We start from the raw sequence: 22093 nt of genomic DNA, 5'->3' as shown, positions 1-22093 counted from the left end.
AGCTCAGCTCCTCTCACCAGCAGTGAGAAGGCATTAGCCAGGCCCTGCTGCCCTAGCATTAAAGTGTCTTGTAATTTTCGTTAAATCTAAACAAGGAAATCATCTACTTACCTCATTTTCAAAATCCTTCACATCCACCTAATTATTTCTGCTGGAGCCACAGGCTTGCAAAGGTCTTTGTAGTCAGGAATAGGATTTTTGGCCCATAAAACACCCAAACACCCAGAGATGGTGTTTTTTTTGTTCGTTTGTTTTGTTTTGTTTTTTTAAATTGTTTAGAGTGTGTTCTCAGTGAAAAGCTAACTCCTACATTTTACAGTTTTAAACTGTGATCCCATCTGCTTTAACGTTGAGTGCTGAGCTGGGAAAACTCCAGGAGACCTCAGCGAGATGCTGAAGATGACATTGCTTGTTGAGTTGTGGTCTCCTCTCTGCCACGGGAGCCTCCAGTGATGACTCCAGGAGGACGCTGGTGGATGAATATTTGGTAAGCCTTACCAAGAGCTGCACGACTGCATCTCCATCCCATTTGGTAATGTATTAAATGTTAAACCAAAAATTTAAATTCTCAGAGTTAACAGCAGTACAAGCATTCCTACCTTTAGGCTGATGCCATTACACTGGCAGGCTAGAGGACTGTTTGGAACAACATTCACATGGAAAATGACAGTATTTTCATACTATTTTCATACATAAACCTATATTAACTAAAAACTGTGGCTCTGAACTTAGCAGGGGCTTAACTCAGGGCGTATGAACAGTTGTATACAGTCAGTCTGCAGGAATGGGGCCCACATGCTGTGGAGTTATTTTCCTATTCAAATACACAGAACACATGCTTCTTGTTCTTGAATAGCTTTACATACAATTTTCACAACCTATTTTTACTTCGCAAAATGTTGTTGTCCTTCTGTGTAAAACAATTTAAATGTCTCAGAGACGGCTGAAGCTGAGACAGCGTAAACACAGTTTGAGGAATGGAAAATAACACCAGTAAGGCTGCGCCCGTCCGAAGAATTCGGATCATCCTGAGGCAGTGCCATGACGTACCTTGACTTCCTTCTTCCCTTTTGCACAGGAAATGTGTTCTTGTATTTGACTCTTTTTCTATAAATAAATGGAACATAAAACAGGAAAACACTCACTAGCTTTGGATTCCACTTTGTGACCCATGTGGAGAAATATCAAAATATTTTGATGCATATTTTGGCTAGGCTGCTGCAAGATACTGTGAAGGCCTGACAGAATCAACTGCATGCCAGACCTGACCTGGATAAACCCCTTTTTGCTCTGTTCCGAATAACGCAGCTGGAAATACCACCATGGAGCGGGATGTTGGTTGTGCAGATCCACGTGGCCATGGGCAGATTCCTCCCCAGCTACAGGCCACTGGTAGCCAGGACACTGATGCAGCCCTGGAAACATGCGAAATGTGGCTTGGCGATGCTGGTGGTACACGGGGTTCTCTCTGTGCCTTGCAAGCCAGTTAGCTTCTCCACTCTGATAATTGTGGACACAAATCTGAGGACTTTTCCGCCCTGAATTATTTGCTTCTTTTCTTAAAATCTCTCATGAAAGACCAGTATCTGCCTGCCAGGGATAGTGTCTCAGCTGTTCTTGGGGTGTGATCTCCCTAAGGGTGGCCAAACTCACCCATGTTTGTGCCACATCTCCAAATTCACATTCACCTGATCATCCTTCACCTGTCTCCCTGAACCTGCAGAGCTCATAAGCTGTTTTCTAATCAACATGGACTAGAAAGAATTGGGAGAAAGGGAAGTAAAGAAGATTGAAGGAATGAGGTAAAGCCTGAGATGGGAAAACCTAAAAGCCTCTGAAAATAAGATGGAGAGACTATGAGCAACAACACTGGGATCTAGTCAGATGAACTAACATGTGTGTCTAATTTGTTTGATTAAAGATGAAGAGAGATTCAGACTGACTTTACAGAACTGACTGCCTCATACATGTAGCTTAGGCAAAATAGTATTTAGAAGCTTAAATTGGGTGCTTGTAGTTAAAAGTTTGAATGCAGTAAATAGCATCATGCTATTTCCAAAATGACTTTTGGAGGAAGATAAACAATTTCAGTTTATTACAGTTTTCTTTCCCATATGGAACAAGTGGGCCCAGGACCAAACAGTCTCTCAGCAGAAACCTTCCATCTCCGTACTCACTCAGCAGGTCATATTTAACCGATTTCAGTATCCTTCCTGTACGCTCACTAGTGGACTCCTTCCAATCAATGTTCTACAGTTAGAGCTTGTAATGACACTTCATTTTTTACCCTCTCTGACTCTGCTCCTTGTGCTACTGTTGAATATTTCTGTCTCTGGTCTGCCTTTGGTGTCATGAAAGCTGTCTGCTTTTTGTCTCTCTGTGCAACTGTTTAGGCTGAGCTATGATTTCCACAATTTAAATTTTGAGCGCTCTCACCTCATTCCAAATTTCCTAAGAAAACACAGAAACACTGCTCCAGTAACTCTCATGAAAAAGCAAACAAATCAATCAATTAAACAACACTCGTATAATTCAGAAAGACAAAGAGATATTCACTCCTGAATCAAAGAATGACACAATTGTACTTGCCACTCCTTTTTATTCTTGTAGCTCCTATTTTCATCTACAGTTTTCTTATTGCATTATTGCATTTCCCAGTCTATCCAGATTAGGCTACAAACACATTTTCAGAGGTACATAACCACTGAAGGATGCAGCTAGGCACCTACCCACACAGGTGAAAGTACTTTAAGTTTTCTTGGCTGTAAGAGCTTTCAAAACTCTGGCCCTAAGCATCTCTGAACAAGGGCTTACCTTTTTCTGAAAAACAAAAAAAGTCTGTGAGTGTCATTAAAAACTGAGTCTGGCAAGAGTTTGGTTAAAAGACAAGGCAAAGGAGAGAATACCACATAAAAACAGGGCATACTCGATCAAACTGCAGAAAAACAATCCAAGGAAAAAAGATCAATACTTCTAATAATTTAGGAAAATAAAATAACTGCGAAAAGACACTTGAGGATAACTGTTTTCTGGCATGGCTTCCAAAATATTTGCTAAGTTCCATTATTTTTCTGTGCGATTTCAATAGCTGTAAAAGCATAGCACTGATCTTCCAGAAATAGACTTGTCCCTTGTCAAGCCTTGTGACTTAACAACACTGACAAATGTAGAAAGTTTTACTAATAGTAGGACCAATGGATTTTGAAACATATATAGCAATGATTTACTTTAATGTAATTTTGTATCCTGAAATGAGATTTTCTTACCATTATCAGAGGTTCAATCATGCAGGTCTAAAAGAAACTACAGGGTCACAATAATACAAGTCATTTTTGTCTCTTTCTGCTATGGAAAAAAGGGGAAATCTTTCAGCCACTCCCGAAACCAAACTAAAGGTCAAGCTTTGAATGGTATCCAGACCTTTTTCTCTCTCAGTATTACAAATAAATTGCTGTACTGCAAACTCTGGTAGTTTGTCAGTACTTCTCTGCTCTGTGCAGCAGCAGAAGGAACAAGGCATGGCAGCAAAATACTTAACTGGGTCTAAGTTTTTGCAGATTTGGAACCCATGATCCAAAATAACCAGTGGTAACAGTGAAAGGTGTGAATACAGAAAGGACAGAAAGGAAGGCATGGACGGAAAGGAAGGCAGTGCCAGCCCAGGCTTCCTGGCAGAGCACAGACAAGGAGCCAAACTGCAGCCAACAGCCCTCAAGGGGCTTGCAGAGCCTCACCCGGAACCAGTCTCTCTGCTTCCCTTTTTAAAGAATAATGACTCTTCTTGCTGGAGCAACCATCTTTTCAGCAACATAAATGAGAACGTCTCTAATTTGTTAGCACTCTCTTCTATTTTGGTTATCTATTAAATGATGAGAGGGGAAAAAAAGTGCAGAATATTGCTCTTCTTAACAAAAAAAAATATCATTTTAATGCTTCAAAATAATCCCTCATTCAAACTTGTGTCTCTCAATCAGTCTTTTCTAGCTTCAGGAGCATGTTGCAATGTTCCACACTTCTCTGATGGCAAACACACCAGCCCTTCCCTAGTGGTACGAACACTACTGGTTTGGGCACTGACATAGCTGTATGTGGCTGACCTCCCAGGGTAAGGTATAAAACATCAGTGAGTAATTGTGAAAGGTGTATGAAATGAGGGAGCAAGCTTTTATTTTTCCTCCACTTCTCTCTCTCTCTCAGATGGGTACAGTGCCTGACACAGTGCTTCTCTCACCTATGACGTTTCAAACGGGACCACTGAAATAAGCAATTACCTCAGCAGAGGTTGGCTTCTCCTCAGTTATCTTCTGCTCTCTCTGGTGAGTACAGACAGGGCCAACTTTTGGAAGAATTAACTGAGGTGATACATTCCTACATGAACTTTTATGTGTAAATTTCTCCCTCCAATCTAAGAAGGAAAATAAATTAAGATACCTTTCAGAATATGCCTAGATATTGCATTCATTTCAGCTCTTACATGTAGACAATCAGAGTTTCTGGAAAACATTTAATAAGGGAAGGGAGGGGAAAAGAAGGCAAAGATGTCCCTAAATTGATGGTTTTACAAAAGGGAAAGAGAACCTCTATCTCTTGCTATGCTACCCTGTATTTTTTCTTTTGAGATTGTCATCTTATTTTTAACTGGAACTGAAAATTAAAGTATTCTGAGTAGCTAGAGTCAATTACAGTCTTCATGTGTACCAAGTTTGATTACAATAGAGGATTTCAGTGCTATTTTATCCGAAGAAAATACAAATGCAAACATATACAGAGAAGTTGATTAGGCCTTTGTCTTCTTCAGTCTAAAGTAATATTAAAATTGATCATTCCAATACTTTCACTGAAATAAATGTTATTCTCACCACAGAGCAATAAGGATGACTCATGTCAGAAGTACATCTCCAAGTTAAGCATTTTACTGTGTATGAACAGTGATGATCTGACACTTTCCCAGATCTGAAACTGCTTTGCAGCTGATACCACATACAGGTCTTTGGTTGGTTGGTTTGTTTGTTTAAGCAAATGTTGGAATTTCACATGGAAATTTAATTACAGAACACATTAGGAGTAACATAGGATGTTTAGGAAATATAACATTAACAGTAAGCAAACAAAAAGCAGATGCTATTTTCTACTATGAATACAAGTATGCACAGCAAACTGAATTGAAAATTTAAATTACAGACCTTTCAAACTATTTAAATTCCCTTCTTTTAAGCATAAACTGCTAGATAGTCAGACCATATCTATACTAAGTAGCATGAAATCCTAAATGGTTTGTAGTTAACCAAGATGCAGGAAGTACTCTTCCTACTTTGGCTTTCTGTCCAGAAAATCACTTTCAGATATTTTGGAATTGGACCAGATGTAACCATGAATGAATTGAACGAAATCTAAAACCTGATGCCTGCTAAACATTTATTTAACCTGAAACCAAATTACTGCCCATATTAATTTGTATTCAATGGGTAGGGAAAGGATGCTGATTTTAGAGTGCATGCAAAGAAAAACTGAGACAAAAATGGATGGCTGCCAAATACATAAACATGATGTCCAGAAAATAACAGATTGCATAGAACAGTCTCTCTCTTCTTCAGTAACAAATGTTGCTGAACTGATTAAAAACAAAAAAAAACAAAACCATCGCTTTGTGGGTCATAGGGTACAACTGTGACTGAAAAAAATGCTTAGTGGTCTTTTAGTTCAAGAACTTTGCGACACACGGAATCAACACTGTTACTAAACAACCACAGGAAAGAAGTAAGATTTTTTTAAACTAGCTGAGAAGAATGAAGAAAATAGACCCAACATTAATCAGACATGTATAATTAACCTGTTCCCTCATTAACACTAATGATGTTTTGGAATCAGATTATTAAAGTAAATGAAAATTAATTTTTTAGATGGATGTGCTTCAAGCAGAGAATAATGTGGAATGGCAACTGAGACATCGGGACATGCTTGGATATATAAAGGTACAAGATTCAAATATGACATTAGAAGAGAAAAACACTTCTTGTTCGCAGTACAATTGCACATATAAATTCGCTAATGAAATCCATAGAGCGATTTATCGTAATGTTAAAAATGTGACGTCAGGAGGAAATAAAATGAATTTCAATTTTTTTTCCTTACCTTTTGTATAATTATGTTATTTTCTATTAGGTATGTGGATTTTAACAATCTGAATCTTCCAATGAAACAACTTTGACACAGTCTGAATTACGAGTATCTATAGCACTTCAAATTTTCCCACTAATTTCACATAATTCACCTGTTAGATTCTTTTGTTGGTGCTGCTGAAGGCTGATCATAGTACAAGGCAAATTGGATCGTGCCTTTTTAAGAGAGGAAAAAATGAAATAACCTCATGGACCTCCTGGCTTAAGCCTAAGCATGTCTGCCTACCCAAAGTGACAATAATAGTAAATCCAGGGAAAACAGACACATTATGAAAAACTTTAACACTCTCATAAAAGGAAACTTTTTCCAGAGGCTGTGTGGGTGTGCTTTCTTCTCTAAAACAGAAGAAAGTTATTCTGTGAAGAAAAGCTGTTTAACAGAAATCTTTAAAAATATAGGTTAAAAGAGTAAAGAAGAAAGGGTTAAAACATTAGCAACCACAATAGATCTGTGATCTTACTTCGTGTCATTAACATCATGGATTTTATGCAAATAAAAATAGTTTGTGAGTCACACATACATAAGGTATGTTTAGATTACCAGTTAAATGAATACTTTTGAAGCACTTTTAAGGGATGTGCAAAATATGCTAAAGCGGGAAAATAAACAACTGTGCACAGTAACAAGTGTTCTTATGGTTTTTTTATTAGTTTAAAGGAAACTGAAGCTAATAACAATATGCCTCTTACAGTTCAGAGCAAAGCTATTGGTATAGAGCTACTTTGCATTTGCTTCTCTCAGGAAGTCATTGAGGACAGTTGCATACGGTACAGAACTAAACTCTTCAAACTTAATACAGCATGAAAGAAGGGATCTCTAGTCTACAGCATCCACAGGTTAACTTGTTTTCTGGATTTTCCTATACTTTTTTTTTCCCTTTATTTTATATAGTCTTCAGTGTTGTCAGTTCTATATTCCTAAAGAAGACAAATGGCTACAGAAAGTCTCAACTCAGGCTATGAAAATCAAACAATAACTGAGTAATTGTTTAACATGAAGCCTTTGTGCTTAATGAGGTTTAATTAAAATAATATACTCAGAACACTACGTTAGTTTTTGGACCTGCTCGTGTCCTGCAGAAGTCAAAGGGCACTGCTCAGAAATTGAAGCCTTCCTAGCATTGTTTCCTCTTGATTAAAATTCAACACGTTAAACACCGCCGATTAGATCCATGCCCACATCACATACCAGAAGCAAGGTATCTTCCAAGTTCAGATCAACTGTGTCTTGCAAAGGTCCATTGTGCACCAATACTCCAGTTCAGTGCATTCTGAGAGTTGAAACTTCTGTTTGGAAGGGGCAATAATGGACTGCCAGAAGTCATACAGCATACAGCTTCAGCTGAAACTTTTGAATTGTGCAATTAAATAAAAATCATGTTTTCAGCTTGGCAGCAGAGTATGTTACCAAGACTAAAGGGATGCTGAAGTTCCTAAAATTCTGCCTAACACATAAACCTAACACAAAATGGCACTTCTGAAAAATCTTATGTGACACATAAGAACACATAATGTGAAGTACCGTAATTGCAACGGGTAGCATGATGGGCTGAATGAAGAAAACGCATTCACAATGAGAGTTGAGGCAGACAAATTATTAGTCAAAAGGCATCTTATACTGCAATTTTAGTACTTAAAAAGTGTAATAACTTTAAAAGCCCTCTACTTCACATTTTAGAAGCTCCCACTTCTGTATATGTTAATCGGTATCTCTAGAGTAAACCCCTTATTACACTGAGTTGACAGAAACACAAGTCGGTTGAACTGCTCTTCTGGGAGATGCTTGAAGAGCGCAGTCAAATTTCGGCTCCACTGAGCTTACAAATCTTCAGGTGAGGATGTTACTGCTTCAGACTCTGTATTTTGCTTTGCCGTGATCGTTGATAACACATATGTGCTGAAAAAAATACAACACTGATTGCAACAGCATAGTTGATTACATCATTAATTATTAATGAATTGCTCAGAAATAATTTTGCTTGTCCAATCCGGTAACCTTGCCATTACTCCTCCCTCTCCAGAGACCTGAAATTGAATTCTGATTTCACTTTCTAGCTGCAGTGAGTTCTTCCACTTGCAATTCCCTGCTTTCAGCTCCACCCCTGGGAAGATCACAGGAAGCAATGGCAAGGCTGGGAATGCTTGCACCTTTTTTCCATCATCATCTCACTGCGAAAAGGGGCAGGCAACATAGCAGTAAAATGCCCCAGTTGTCTGGACTGTAGCTGTATTTCACTTTTTCTGCTGTCACTTCATTTACTGGGAGTTGTGGAACCGTGAAGTCCCAGGCTCACAGAAGATGGAAGCATGACAGAAGTGACAACTTCTGCTCTTAGTGGGTGAGAGATGGGAATGAACAACCCACAGTGCTAAGCGGTGACTCCTCTGGATTATCTAAGGTTTTACAAGGAGTTCTACACTCACTAGAAGGATCCCAACCATGGCATAAGACCCAGGGATAAGGCAAATAACAAGGCCTTTAAGATGCCCCAAAAAAGTAAAATAGAGATTTCTGTTTTTTCTTAAATAAACTTACGTTCAGATCTCTGAAGTGCTCGTTGTAGTCTAAGGCATAACCAACCACAAATAAATCTGGAATTTCAAATCCGTAATCTGTATTGGGACAAATAACAAATACCATAAATACAAGACAGGTGGCTACTGCATAGCCCTTAAATTAACCTGTTGGTCCTCTGACCAGAAAACGGCGTATATGTGTAGCTAGTTCAGGTTATGCTACTTCTGGCTTAGAAACCAGAGTCAGCAAGTAGCAGAATCCACAGTTCCAGCTCACAGACTATTTGTGATAGGCATGTGAACAGTCAGGGGAGAGTAGGAGACTTGTTTACAACTATTAGTGGCACAACAGACACGTTATGGAAGGAAGCCAAAATCAGAGCAGAAAAGTTCTGCCTAGGTTGGGCAGCTCCATTCGTGTATGCATGTGATGACAACTGTCCATTGAGGATGAAAAAAGGTATAATCTTAATTCAGAAGTTACTTACAAAGTTATGAAGAGGTTCATGTATTTTCTTCTGAGAGTAGGCAAAGCTATTATGCATATTATCCTACCAAAACGTGTCAAATGCTTCTTAAATTAAAGCCCCAATCTCATGAAGGCTCACGCACATGTTTAACAAAGTAAATGCATGCAGCGTAGCTGAATCATACAACTCACACACTTCAAGCTAATCATAGCCATGTATCTTTGAGTGTGAAGTTTTGTGCAGTATCAGCACTATATAAAATGAGTTAGACTCTTTCCAAGTTGTTCGTTATGTAACTAGAGAAAAACACAACCTTGTGGACACCAAAATTTTTGCATAAGGTTTTTTACAGCATTAAAAATTTACAACTACTCAAGAGAGGATTTTTATTTGCTTGTTAAAAATTATGGGTAACAGACACTTTGAATCACAAATTTGGGCAGGTGAGGAAAGGACATAGCTCTGTTAGAGATTTAAAGGGTGACCTCTGCTATTTTATAAAATGCATCACAAATAAAGAAGCAAGTGGTTAAAATCTGTTTCATTTTACAAAATATTACATAAAAATATTAAGCTGTCTTTTATGGAGTCATTTTATTGTATTTTTTTTATATGTTTAATGAATCCAGTAAAATGGATACTTTAATTTACTGGAATAAATTCTAAATGTAAAAAAAAATGCTGTATAAAAATTGCACAACCAAATGTTTGTGTCACAATTCAGATTATTGGGCTTAAACTGCAGGGCCATGCCCAACCTTGATTAACTTCTGCTTCATGAAGTTTCCCTCTCTCCCACATCCCAAATCTAGACCCTTGATGCTACCTCCTGGTACCCACCTGCCTACTCTCCTTCTACCCTCCTCCCCAGCTCAGCTGTGACCAGAGCCTTCTTCAGCAGCAAATACTGCTCGATCTCTTCTAGGTGAATCTATTTTTCCAGTATTTAGCCACATGCCTGTTATTACATCATTTATTCTAATGAATCTAAAATGACAATAGCTTGGTATAGCCCCATTTATGGCTTCATCTAAGCCCAGTACAAGTACCAGTATTTCAGAGAGAAGTTGGTGTTGGTATGATACAAATGGAGCAGCAGGAGAAAGCTTGAAAAGCCCATTTTATCTTTTGCTTTTGGCGGGGAGGGATTTGATTATATTATTGTTTACCCTTTAAATGATAATGCTTCTTAAAAATATTTTTTAAAATTACATTATTCTATTATAAAAATATAAAACTTGTGAATATTTAGTTCACAATGAAAAAGCATTTGTGTTCAGATGGAGTCCTGCAGCTCCTCTAAAGAGATGTAGTGAGGAAGGAAAAGGAAGAAAGGGACTTTCTCTTTCATGTATTTTGGCAGAGACAGAAGATAAAGCACCCACCTTTCATAGACAACATTTAACCCTTCCATAACTTCCTGATGGAGTTACTGCTCTTCAGAAAACATCAGACTACTAAGGAGGCTAGGCTTAAACCACAATCATAGGAATCCTTCCATTGCATCCCATCTCCCCCTGACAACTGATATTTTACAACGCTTCTAGGAGGCTGCAGAATGATATGAAGGGCAAGTGATAGAATAATGGTAACTTCTTGTATAGTGATGTAAAGATTTTCACAACAACACTTACAGTCTGGTCTGTACCCATCAGGCCGAGATGTTCTTTTCACCAACAAACTGCAATTAAGAACAAAATAAAAAAATCCAGATATTCATCTGAATAACATGCGTAAAAACCTAGCCCCTTTGTCAAAAAGCTTCTGAGCCATATGAATCACTGTTCTTTTTCTGCTTCTCCTTCGACAGTATCCTAATGGCAGGGAAGAAACTGGGTGTGTTTCCCTTCAAAATCTATCAGTGCCAGTCTTGAAATGGCTGAAGGGGTCATTGCCACTGCAGAACAATACAAAAGCATTTCCTCTCCTTTCCTCCACCCTCTTCTTAGTGACTCAGGCAGCTTCTCTGCAGAGCTCCCCATGCGATGCTGCAGCACAGAATTAAAACAGGATCTTGGAATGGGAATCTCCGCTGGGACATACGTTGGGCCAGACCAATTAATTACTAAGTTTTGTGATCGTTTTACTCACCTCGCAACTTTAATCATTTTTGGTTTGTATTTTTCTATATTATTAAGCAGAACCTTCATAGTCCTTCCAGTTCCAACAATATCCTTACAAAACATTAAAAACACAACAAGTTAAAAACAAAGGAAAGCTGAAACAAGGAAATTTGAACGATGACTGGGAAATTCCATATTCTTATTTTGTGGAAATTATATATTTCTCCTAGTACATTGTGAGCCACATCCAAAAAGGGGTGTAATTGAGCTCACACTCTTTGAAGCAAGCACCTTGTGCTCATAAAATAAAGACATAAAGGACTGTCCACTTCCTCTTGAAAAGAGCTGTTTCTAGTACTTGGGATACTGGAAGGGATTGGGGATGAATTTATTGGGAAGTGGAAGTATGCAGGGATCAGACTTTTCATATTTTATCCTCAAGCCTACAGTATGTGAACACCTCTCCATCTCAGGGCTAAATCTGCCCTATTTATTGTTTCTTAGACCAGCACAAATGAGTATTCTCCAGATCTCATTTGGAGATCTCTCGTACATACCTGGCTACACAACTGAACACCACTGGAGAGCAGCTGTTGATCCTGAACTCTATGGCTGTGTATTTTTCATTAGCAAAACTTTGCCTCTGCTCCTCAGCTACCTATGAGTATTAACAGAATTTGCTGCAGACATTTTTCATTTCTGTTACAGTAGTTATCATTAATGAATATGGAGCTCCCACCAGTTATTCAGGTCACAGTCATTTCTATGCCTGATGACTTTTTTCTCCTCCTTTACTATGAAAAGACATTCCAGCAGCTGTGCATTTCCTACGTCATGCCACCTAGCCTACTTCTTACACAAGCAGACTGGGCCTGAAATGCCAGCCAGGTCCTGACACGCTCTCTAAACATCCTTGTTGCTTTCCTGACATTTTAAAACAGAATCACCTACATTATTTATTAAGAAAGATTTTGCAGCACCAGTGAGGTGACACACATTCTTTTTCTCTACAACTGAACATCGTTGATTTACATCAGCAACATCGCTGTGATGGACCTCCCCAGGGGACGCTCCAGGGTGCAGCGCTAATGAGCAGGAGTCATGGGGACTTGAGAGAATGACTGACGTTCTCATCCAGCATGTGAACAACCCTGAAGTTGTAAAGCATGTGTAGGGCTACGCTACCATTTCACAGTCACGCTATAGGGAAGTTTATGGCATCATTGCAGTTGATTCACTGTCCTCCAAGGAACAGAACGACCTGCAGAACAGGAGCTCACGAAGCCATAAAAATACCACACCAAGTGACGCAGAAAGTGACTGCTGGGTATCACAAGGAGAGTACAAATTAGAGTGCCTCCAGTGTAGTTTGATCCCTCGTGCAATTGCAAAAAGACTGAGATATTATTAAGCAAATCAGCTCTTCTTCCTCTTCACCACTTCCCAGCCAAAGAAGTCTAAACACAGTTGTGTTTTACCTAGACTTTACTATGTGACTTTCTCCAAGTACAATATGATAGAAGAAACACCCAACTTACCTCTACAATTAAAACATTCTGCAAGAAAAAAGAAGAAGAAAGAAAAAGCTGTTACACAATATTCACAAACTAAAAGAAACAAATGTTTGAAAAAGTGAAATGAAGATAGGTCCGTGTGCATATGTACAACAGGGCACGACACAAAGAGCCTTCCTGTTGCACTTCTGTGCCCTGGATAAGAGCCAGCCACAAATAGCTGGCAGTCAGGGCCTATGACTTTATTCAGCTCTGTCTAGATTATCTGCCTTGTGCAAGAATGGATGTAGCTTGGGAAAATACAGCTAGATGTAGGAAATCCAAATGGGATGAACTGCACTTCATGCTGGTGTGTCCAGCAGTGTACTACAGTGTATCCAATAGTTTACTAAAATACTATTTCCCAATATGAAGATACAGCAATAATATTTTCACCCTGAAATAAATGTTCTTCCTCTCCCCACTCCCAAAACCTCACAGTAAAGGATTACATGGTGAGCTGTACCACCCATTCTCAGACCGTGCAGCACCCCTTTCTCTTCAAATACTGCTGCTGAAGCCAGCAGTGTCACTGGAAGAGGAGGGAGCAGTCCAACCAAAAGCAGTGATGCCAGCCTTATAACAGCATGATCACACAGGCTGATCTTTTTGCTGAAATGGCTCATAACTGCTCAAGGAGTCACAGTATCTAAGGTGACTTCTGTTCTTCTATTAAAAGCAATAATAAGAAATAAGTATCTATTTATTACACGTTCTCATATGCATGTTCAAAACGATAGCGCTCTCGTATGGTCTTGGCATTAAGACTACTTTCTGAGGCACAATGTACAATAGCAAAAGAAAAGTTTTTTTCACATATATCTATGTATATATCTTACACATATGTGCACATTTCGCAGATAGTTTCATATCCATGCAGCATTCACCAGACTAGCTGACACTCCACTTCCTTTCTATCAAGCCTGCTGACTTTGCTACGTACACAAGAAGGAGGCTGTCTAACTTTCTTTTCAACCACACAATCCTAAAGCTGAGAGTTCTGAGAAAGACTCAAACATCATGGAGAAGGAGTGTGTGAAGGGAGTGTGCTTATAGACAGCACAGCTTTGACAGTTTCGTTAACTGGTAGCAATTTTTTTTGTTAATCTGCAAAATAGAACTGATTAATACACATCACATATATATATATAGGTATATATATACATACACACACACGTGTATTCAGATTGCAGTCCCTCCTAACAATCACAGTACTTGGTAGGGAGACGTGGCATGCTTCATGCACGCAACCATAGATATGCAGACTATGTTACCACGCACCATATAATCCCTGGATGCTTCTGAAATGGCAAAACACTTGGTCAAGTTGTGGAGGGAGCTCCCCGTAGCAGTTCAGCCGATGTCAGCAATGGAGCTATCACTCAAGAAAGCCACTAATTTAGACTGAGCTCTGATGGAATGTGTGTTAATCCTGGAGGGTGGCTCCTTTTTGGTGTTTTCATAACAGGTTTCGCTGGTGGTTATCCTGCTCGGCACTCCTGACTTTCAACCTCCCAGCAGCTGACAAAAACAACTCTGGATCTGAAAGACCTAAACCTGCGGAGCTAAAAAGTCAAAGGCCTCCTAACAACGAAAGCCCAAAGATGTCCTGCCTCTAGAAACTTCTTCCTTCAAGAAAGAATGGAAATAAGTCGATCCCCTAGATAAAATGAAGAGACCAAAACCATGCTCAGGAGAAGCTTACAGCAGGCTTACAGGAAGCCTTCCTTCTTAAAGGAAGCCATTTGGATCTGAAAGAGTATGGCTCTCATCTGGTTTCCTGGATGAATTCATAATCAGGAAAAAAACCTTTTCCAAGGCCTAGTCCAGGACATCTGGGTCTGAGGCATAAGCAGATCACTTGGTTCAGTCAGTGGACACCTGAAGATGATGTGCAGGAGTAATGGTTTAACCACCTCCCACACATACAACTGTCATATTTGTATCTATGTATGTATGACATACAGAGAGCAGAAGAGTGGACAGGTATGCAGAGAGGTGTAGGAAAGAGCCTCACCAGAACTAAAGCTGGAAACGAGCTCCTTTAGTACCAGCAAACAGACCAGGATGACTGCAGCTGGCATCTGGTGGGAGAGGCTGACCTGACAACACAGCCTGGCATCCTGACTCACTCTGCCAGTTTGGTGCACCTCCTGCTGCTCCTCATGCTGCTGACAAGAACTTCCCTCCCAGAGGAAAAGCACAGATCTGGTGACAAGATCCATCCAGCAGGTATGGCATGAGATGAGACACGCCAAAACGGGCACGGCAGAGGCTGCCGCATCCTGCATTTGCGGTCCCTGTCAGGTGCTGCAGGTTGCTCCCTAACTGAAGGGTAGCTGGCAAGGCAGGGCCCCCACCAGCCAGGACCCAGCCCTGAGACAGCACCAGATCCAACAAAGAGTGTAGATCATCAGGCATGTCATGGTGAAGAGGCAGGTCTGACGGCAAGCTGGGCTGTCAATCCAGGGGTTGGGATCAGGTCCAGTGAGAGTAACCAGGGTTAAACACAGCCCGCTGATACCAGACTGGTCTGCAGTGGTGCAACAGGTCCAAGGTTAAGCTGGGAAGCCGGTCTGTGAGTCAGTCCGGGTCAGCGGGGTCCATAGTGAGGCACAGGCGTGGCTGGAGCTGCCCTGAACATCAGTACTCACACAGCGCAGGTCAGGTACGGACTGAAAGCCTGGGGCTGAGCGGAACTGGAGCTCCTGTGTCCACAGGTGTGGGAAGGTGCCCTCAGTGAGACTGGTCAGGACCATTAAGGTTTATTAAGTGCACTCTGGGCCCTGACAGATTTCAGAGAAAAGCATAGTCCTGGGATGTTTTTTGCAACTGTAGCTGCTTCAGCTATCCTAACATGAGCAGCAAGATAGATTCTCTTGCTTACTTGCAAGCAGAAATAAATAAATAAATAAATAAAAGAAAGAATGAGGGGACAGCAGCCTCCCTAACCATGGAAATGGGATTAAACCAATAGGGAGGAACAGACCTTACTAATTAACTCCTGAGGAAAAAAAAAAATAAAAAGCAGAGGTTAATAGAAAGCAGGGCTGAGGATACCTTGAAGAAGATTTTTGATATCCTTGGCCCAAAGAAATCAACTTAACCTACTGCTCACAGATATCTGCTTTACCTGTTCTTGAACATGGTGAGGACTTCAGAACTTCCTCAGGTAATGGGCCTCAGTGCCTCATTATCTAAGAGCAAAAATACAGTTAGAAAACGTCTGTTGTTATTTGACCTGAATATGTTTTGCTGTGGACACAGAAATTAAATTTTCTTTCTTCCATGCTTGAAGACAGATATATTTCTTGTTTCCTCTTCTCCATTTTAAACTGTCCCTATTTATTAAACATTTTCTCACAAGTTAAATTTTCCAGGTCCCTGAATATTCTTTTTTTTCTCCTCTTGAACCTGTCCAGCTGGTCAGAATCCTTCTCCAATTGTGGTGCCCCAAACCAGAGAGAAGCCTTTTCAAGCCTTGAGAAGAATAAAAGAGCCACTTTGTACGCCTTACAAATAATCTTCCTTTCTACAAATTCCAATACAGTGGGGTTACATCTTCAGTAAAGATATGCTGCTGCCTCATGTTCAACTTGGGAACTACCTATCATCTCCAACACAGAACTGTTGCTTAGTCAGTCCTTCCCCCCTAGCACTTATGCAAAAGATGACATCTATGAAAACACAGAAGTTAGTATTCATCTTTATTGTCGTTACATGCCATTCTTTGAGTCAAATTCTTAAAATAACTTCTTAAGATCATAATCCTACCTTGTAGTATTTTTCCAGGTAGTATCATTAGCAAGAAATGCTAATCCAGTCTTCTAAATCATGAATTAAATATCATATAGTCCCTGGAGAATGTGCTTTAATTCATCCAGTCTGATGATGAAGCATAATTAACAGTTTCTTGAGAACAGCTTTCCAACCAGTTATACATCCATCTAATACAAATTTCATCTAGTCTACATTTCCTTATCACAAATGACTCATATGAAGCAAAAAAGATGAATGTGGAATCAGACATCCCTAAAGGACTTGTCTGGCCACAAGAGTGATAGTCACCTCCACAAAACTTCAGCTGAAGGGTAAGATCTCATATTGATTAATTATCTCGAGAAGGAATGATGTTGGTGGACTCTGAAATTCTCTGCCCAGTGCTCTGTTATCCTTACCACTTCCTACTCATATTCAGTAAGTCCAAGAGCTGTAAATTATATGCACTGGGAGATTTGGTTCTTTGAAAGTCCCTTTAATCAGGTGGCTGTCTGGCTTAGGAAACACAGATAGTCTGGTTTGTATTATGCACATTCTCATTATTGCCAAAATGTTAATGAGAATTTTCTATGCTATGGAGACATCCTGTATGTAAAGACTTTGTAGTGGAAAAGCCACTATAAAATACTGAGATATGAAAACAGTTTGTGTATATAAGCAAGCAGGCATCCTGATGGAGAATGATGCATTACTCCCCATTTTGATTAGGCAGCAGGGTTACTGTGACTGATATCATACTTAACTTGTGCTTGTGACTGAGGGCATTCAAAATGGTTTGCCAGCCTCTGGTACCAGAAACCAGTTCCTTGAAACCTAGGGGATGTGCTGGGAAACTGGCTGTATTGCTGCCTGTCCTCTGCCTTTCTCCCGCTGAAGCAGGCTCCTGCTAGAAGGGCTCCAGGAAAGGGATGGCATTGCAGAGTGGCAGAAAAACAATCTGCAAAGGAAGGTTTTGACACACAGTGTATTCAAGAGCAGGTAGTGGCGATGTGCAACCACAACTGATTGAAATGGAGTAGCTTATCCTTGAGCAGATGGATAGGAGAAGATAAAAGAAGAATGCAGTGGATGTGACAAATTGCTACACTATCAGTAATGTCACCATCATCCTAAATGCACAGTGGGCTGCATCCAGCATCCTTTAGGAAAGGTTACAGGTATGAGCAGGTCCTGTGCAGCTTCACCATGAAATCCACCCATGAGTTGGTGGGCAGAAGACTTGTAAAACTCATCAGCTCAAGGAGCCACTACAGCGACTGACAGCTGGAACAAACGATGTGACGCTAAAGGACTCTGAAGGAAAGGTCTTTTTCCAAGTATATGTAAATGTTTGAGACTCCTGTACCACATAGATCAAAGATGTTTTGTCCTTTCAGATACAGCTGTGGTGATTGCAGAGGAGGAAACCACACGAAAAGAAAAGTAATCTGGCCTTCTGGCATGCATTTGATATTTTCTATCTATTTTTGGAGTTTGGAGAACAGGAAGCGGGAATATTTAGTGACACGTTGACTAGACTGAAGATGGCTTAATTTCTGAGTAGAGCCATCTTCACCAATATGAACTGTGAAGTATGTCCAGAAATCTAACAGCGGTTCTAATATATCTGACAGTCAGACTCACAGAGAACAGTCGTTTTTTTAAATATGTCCTGGAAATACTTCTCATAGCCTAAATAAAGAAGGGACTCAAACTCAAAGAAACAACTCTCAAAACTCAACTCTCAAAGAAATCGAAAAACCCTTCTACACAGTCATCGCAAAAGAATCAGTAGCTTTCATTGCTGATGGCTCAGAGGAATGGTATGGAGCTGATAGATACGGATGACTGTGATTCGTGCTGTCTTTATAGCTTTTCCTACCACGTAGTAGGCTGGTGCAATAAATACTCTGCGTTTTTTGAATGCGGGAGGGAGACGGTTTCTGAGAAGCTTAAATTTCTCCAGTTTTGAGTGACCAGGGTGCACACAACTTCTGATTCTACATATGGATGTTTGCACTGAGTAGGAATAATATTTGCAGTGTGAACTGGATCTACACAAAGATAAAATTTGCCTTCATATCTGTTTTTTAGGCAGTAGTAGAAATGATTCATTGCAGCTTGGACATCTGGAAAAAGCAGGATGTTTTTGACAATATTAGATGTAAAATGAAGTAGCAATCATTTCTACTTCCTGCTTTCAATGGGAATCTATCTCTCATGTTAAAAAGACATGTTCACTTTTATAACAAGTTCCAATGCATTTTTGAATTTTAAAATTAAGAGGGAAACCTGAAAGAACTGAGCAGCAGTCTTCTCTGGCCTACTGCCTTTCAAAGCCACATGAGCTAATGCACAGCGAGAAAGTAGGTTGATATTACAACACACGTAAGAAAAATTCAGACTTGTGATAAGCTGAAAAATACTCCAGCCCTGAGTCAATACATTCCCATTGTTTACCTTCCCACAGGTCAAGAACAAAGGGAACAATGTCAGCTAACAAGACCAAGCAGAGTAATGCGATCATGTATACCTCCTGCCTGACAGTAGTAAGTATTATGGAAACTAGTTTTCACCTTCTTGGAAAAGAATAACTTTTTTTTTTGTTTTCTAGATTTTGACTTCATGTTCTATTTAGAAGCTTAATTTCAAAGAAAAAAAAATCCTATGCTTTGAAACAGGTAGTGAATAAGTGTTTGAGGGAAAGCTTGTCTTTATATTCACATAAAATACAAAATTTTAACCAAGCAAAATGCCAAGTTGTAAATTTAAAAAGGAGGAGCTTTTCCTGGAAAGCTGATACTCTACTTAAATAACCAAATAAACAACAATACTTAATGCAATACTACAGCTAACAGGACAAACACGGTCCTTGCATGTATAGCAAGAAACTCAGGTAGGTACCCAAAAAGAATATATTCTCCTTAAATGTCTCCGTATAAAATCAATAGAACAACATGCACACACATTTGAAAAAATAAAACCTATTAAAAAATAGAAGTAACTTAAAACTGAGAAAAGTAAAATGATTTGAAACCTGGGAAAAACACCTTACAGTGAAATATGGTTTGTAGCAGGAAGTAACAGCTTTTATTTAATTAACAGCCCTGTTCCCAGTGGGAGAACATTTTTCACAAAAGAACTTTGACCTCTCAGCCCACAACCTCAAAGAGACCACAAAATACCTTCAACAGCTGAGCCTGGGAACAAAAATTCAGAACTGCTGTATGCACTAGAAATTGTGGACTCGATAAAATACTGGGTTTATGGCACGTTATCATCTTCCACGGCAGCTGACCTCCAAATCATTTATCAGTGTTCCACAGCTGTTAATTTGCTCTCTTATTTTAGCTCAGAGAAATTCTTAACATTTTTATCTGCCTCTTTGGTCATAGGGCAGGTGATCATGTAGGGCAATCACCATTTTCTCCCGAACTGACTGTCTAACTGATTACCCCATTAGGTTAAAATTAAGAATTACTCCCAGTCTTGGCTTGAAGTCTGCCAGTTGTGTTCATATGAACAGAACGATCTGCACGCTTGAAATTTTGTTTCTTCCAAGTATATCCACTGGCCTAATATTAATTCCCAGTTGTTAATTCTACCTTCAAACCTGCCTCATTTACATCCTACTACTGCCAGCACTTTACAACAGGCTCCCAATGCATTGCTTTGTCAGATGGTCTCCAGAGGGCCCTTCCAACCTCAACCATTCTGCGATTCTGTGACTTCAAAATAATCGGTAGCTCAAAAGAGAAACTGTGGCCCCATTGAAGAAATTGGTGGGTGGGACCCTTCAGTTTGAATTACCCAGAAGTTCAGACAAAAATGTAATGGTGCTTTTGGATCTTAACATCCGGGTATCTCTAAACAAAGCTTTGTGATCAGGCCAAGTAAGTGTACTGCAGGGGGAAAAAAAAAGGAAGGAAGAAAGAAAAGAACCCTACTACGGCAAGATTTGCAGAATTCTTAAGGTAGTAGTTCAAAAGGACAGATTTACCTAAGTCTTGTAAAGCTCACTGAAGGTAATCAGGTAGCAAGGTTAAAAGAAAGATAAAGAACTTTTTCACATGCATCTCAAAGATGAAACTCTTTGCTGCAGGATCTTGTAGGACTATCAGCAGCATAACTGGAATTACAAAGAGATGAGACAGATATGGATAGTAATTTTAGCACTGGATCTATTCAAAATGATAGCTCAGATTTAACTTTGATTTAGGAAGTCTACATACTAGTTATGTTTCATGTATCCCTTCCCTACTATGATTCCAGTTGGCTGCTGCTGAGGATGTGACACAAGCCTAGACAGACCTTTCATCTTGTATAGTATGGCAGTAATGGTGGTCTGATGAGGGGAGAAAATACATGGAAATTGCAACTGATGGAAATACTTTCCCCATAAGTCCCCATTGGTGTCCTGAGTTCCTTCCTCTCTCCTTTTTGCACAGAACTATGTTTCAACTCCTTGGGGATATGCATTACATATTGTTAGTTATACCAGCTTATAAAGTATGCATGAATAAACAACTGCTGGAAACAGTGATTTATTTTATACATCCACTTCCACAGATAAAAGCATATTCTTTAAAAAAGATACAGTCCCACTTTGCCTTTGTGTATTTCTTTTTTGGGAGGTGGAGGACTACAGAGCAGTATATTTTCATTCCCTTTAGTTCAATTTCCATTCAAAAGTCTGCATTTTCATTTAGATTATTTCTAAAGGCACCTTCTTTTCCTGTGTGCTCTGTACCATCAAAAGATACATACATTGATAATGTAGTTGTTCAAAGTGAATTGCTAACCAATTATCAGCTTACTTATACCTACAGTACCAGCTCTTTTAGCTTTGTATTTGGGCAACCTTGGGTCCCATTGGTTAAACAAGACCTTGTATGACAATTTCAGTTGGGTTTGAAGAAACCATGACAGGGCTGAAAAATCATCAACAAACAAAAGCTAAACGACAATGCATCAGGTCTCAGTGAAGAGGTCTAAAGGAAGCTACAAGGACGGCTGTTAGAACTGGAATCATTTAACAGTATGCACAGGAAAGAAATCCACATGTACTAACACCTCGTCAAGATGATAGAAAATAATGAGAGACTTCTGAGAGAGTAGACGTTTAAGTGGGAGCTTTTAATGAGGTTCCAGAAAAGGTCATGAATTTCTGATTTTAATCTCTTCTGCTGAGCTGATCCACAGCTTAGGGCATCCTGAAAAGACAGACATTATAACTCAAAAATGCTTCTTTTTAAAAAAAATTCAATTTGGTCGGTGTCAGCTGCTGATGGGAACAACTCGGTTAGTGCCTTAGGAGCCTATGTACTCAGACTCCAGCTGCTTAAAGCCTGTAAAACTAGTTCAGTATCTCAAGGATTTAACAGAGTAGGGGACGTAATGGAGGGAATGATGATGTGCTCTGACTGAGTTTGTGTTCTTAGAGAGCACTGCGGTGTTGAATGCTACACACGCACATGCTTTGCTTGCAGACATCTTCACAGCATGCTGCTGTTGAGCGTAAGAAGTAGAGCAAATTACCATAATCAATCAAA

General features: G+C 39.6%; 1 protein-coding gene and 2 long non-coding RNA genes across 3 annotated transcripts in view; 2 read left to right on the top strand and 1 right to left on the bottom strand.

The window, feature by feature from the left end:
• Positions 1-256: 256 nt before the first annotated feature.
• Positions 257-6702, top strand: LOC121064856. Its single transcript, XR_005816730.1, has 3 exons — positions 257-487; positions 4198-4316; positions 5901-6702. It is a non-coding gene; the product is annotated as an uncharacterized LOC121064856 (long non-coding RNA).
• Positions 6703-6807: 105 nt separating this feature from the next.
• Positions 6808-22093, bottom strand: part of PRTFDC1 (phosphoribosyl transferase domain containing 1) — a 45538-nt gene continuing 30252 nt past the window's right edge. The window contains exons 5-9 of the mRNA XM_040546984.1: positions 12768-12785; positions 11258-11340; positions 10801-10847; positions 8716-8792; positions 6808-8076 (exon numbers count right to left, since the gene is read on the bottom strand). Of these exons, the coding sequence (XP_040402918.1) occupies positions 8029-8076; positions 8716-8792; positions 10801-10847; positions 11258-11340; positions 12768-12785 (273 nt within the window). The 3' untranslated portion in view covers positions 6808-8028. The remainder of the gene's footprint in view (positions 8077-8715; positions 8793-10800; positions 10848-11257; positions 11341-12767; positions 12786-22093) is intronic.
• LOC121064857 lies at positions 12792-21133 on the top strand. Its single transcript, XR_005816731.1, has 3 exons — positions 12792-15014; positions 19012-19090; positions 20814-21133. It is a non-coding gene; the product is annotated as an uncharacterized LOC121064857 (long non-coding RNA).

Source organism: Cygnus olor, chromosome 2 (assembly GCF_009769625.2).
Source record: "Cygnus olor isolate bCygOlo1 chromosome 2, bCygOlo1.pri.v2, whole genome shotgun sequence".
Classification (NCBI taxonomy): Eukaryota; Metazoa; Chordata; class Aves; order Anseriformes; family Anatidae; genus Cygnus; species Cygnus olor.
The sequence above is the reverse complement of the archived record's forward strand: the minus strand, read 5'-3'. Positions and strand labels throughout refer to the sequence as shown.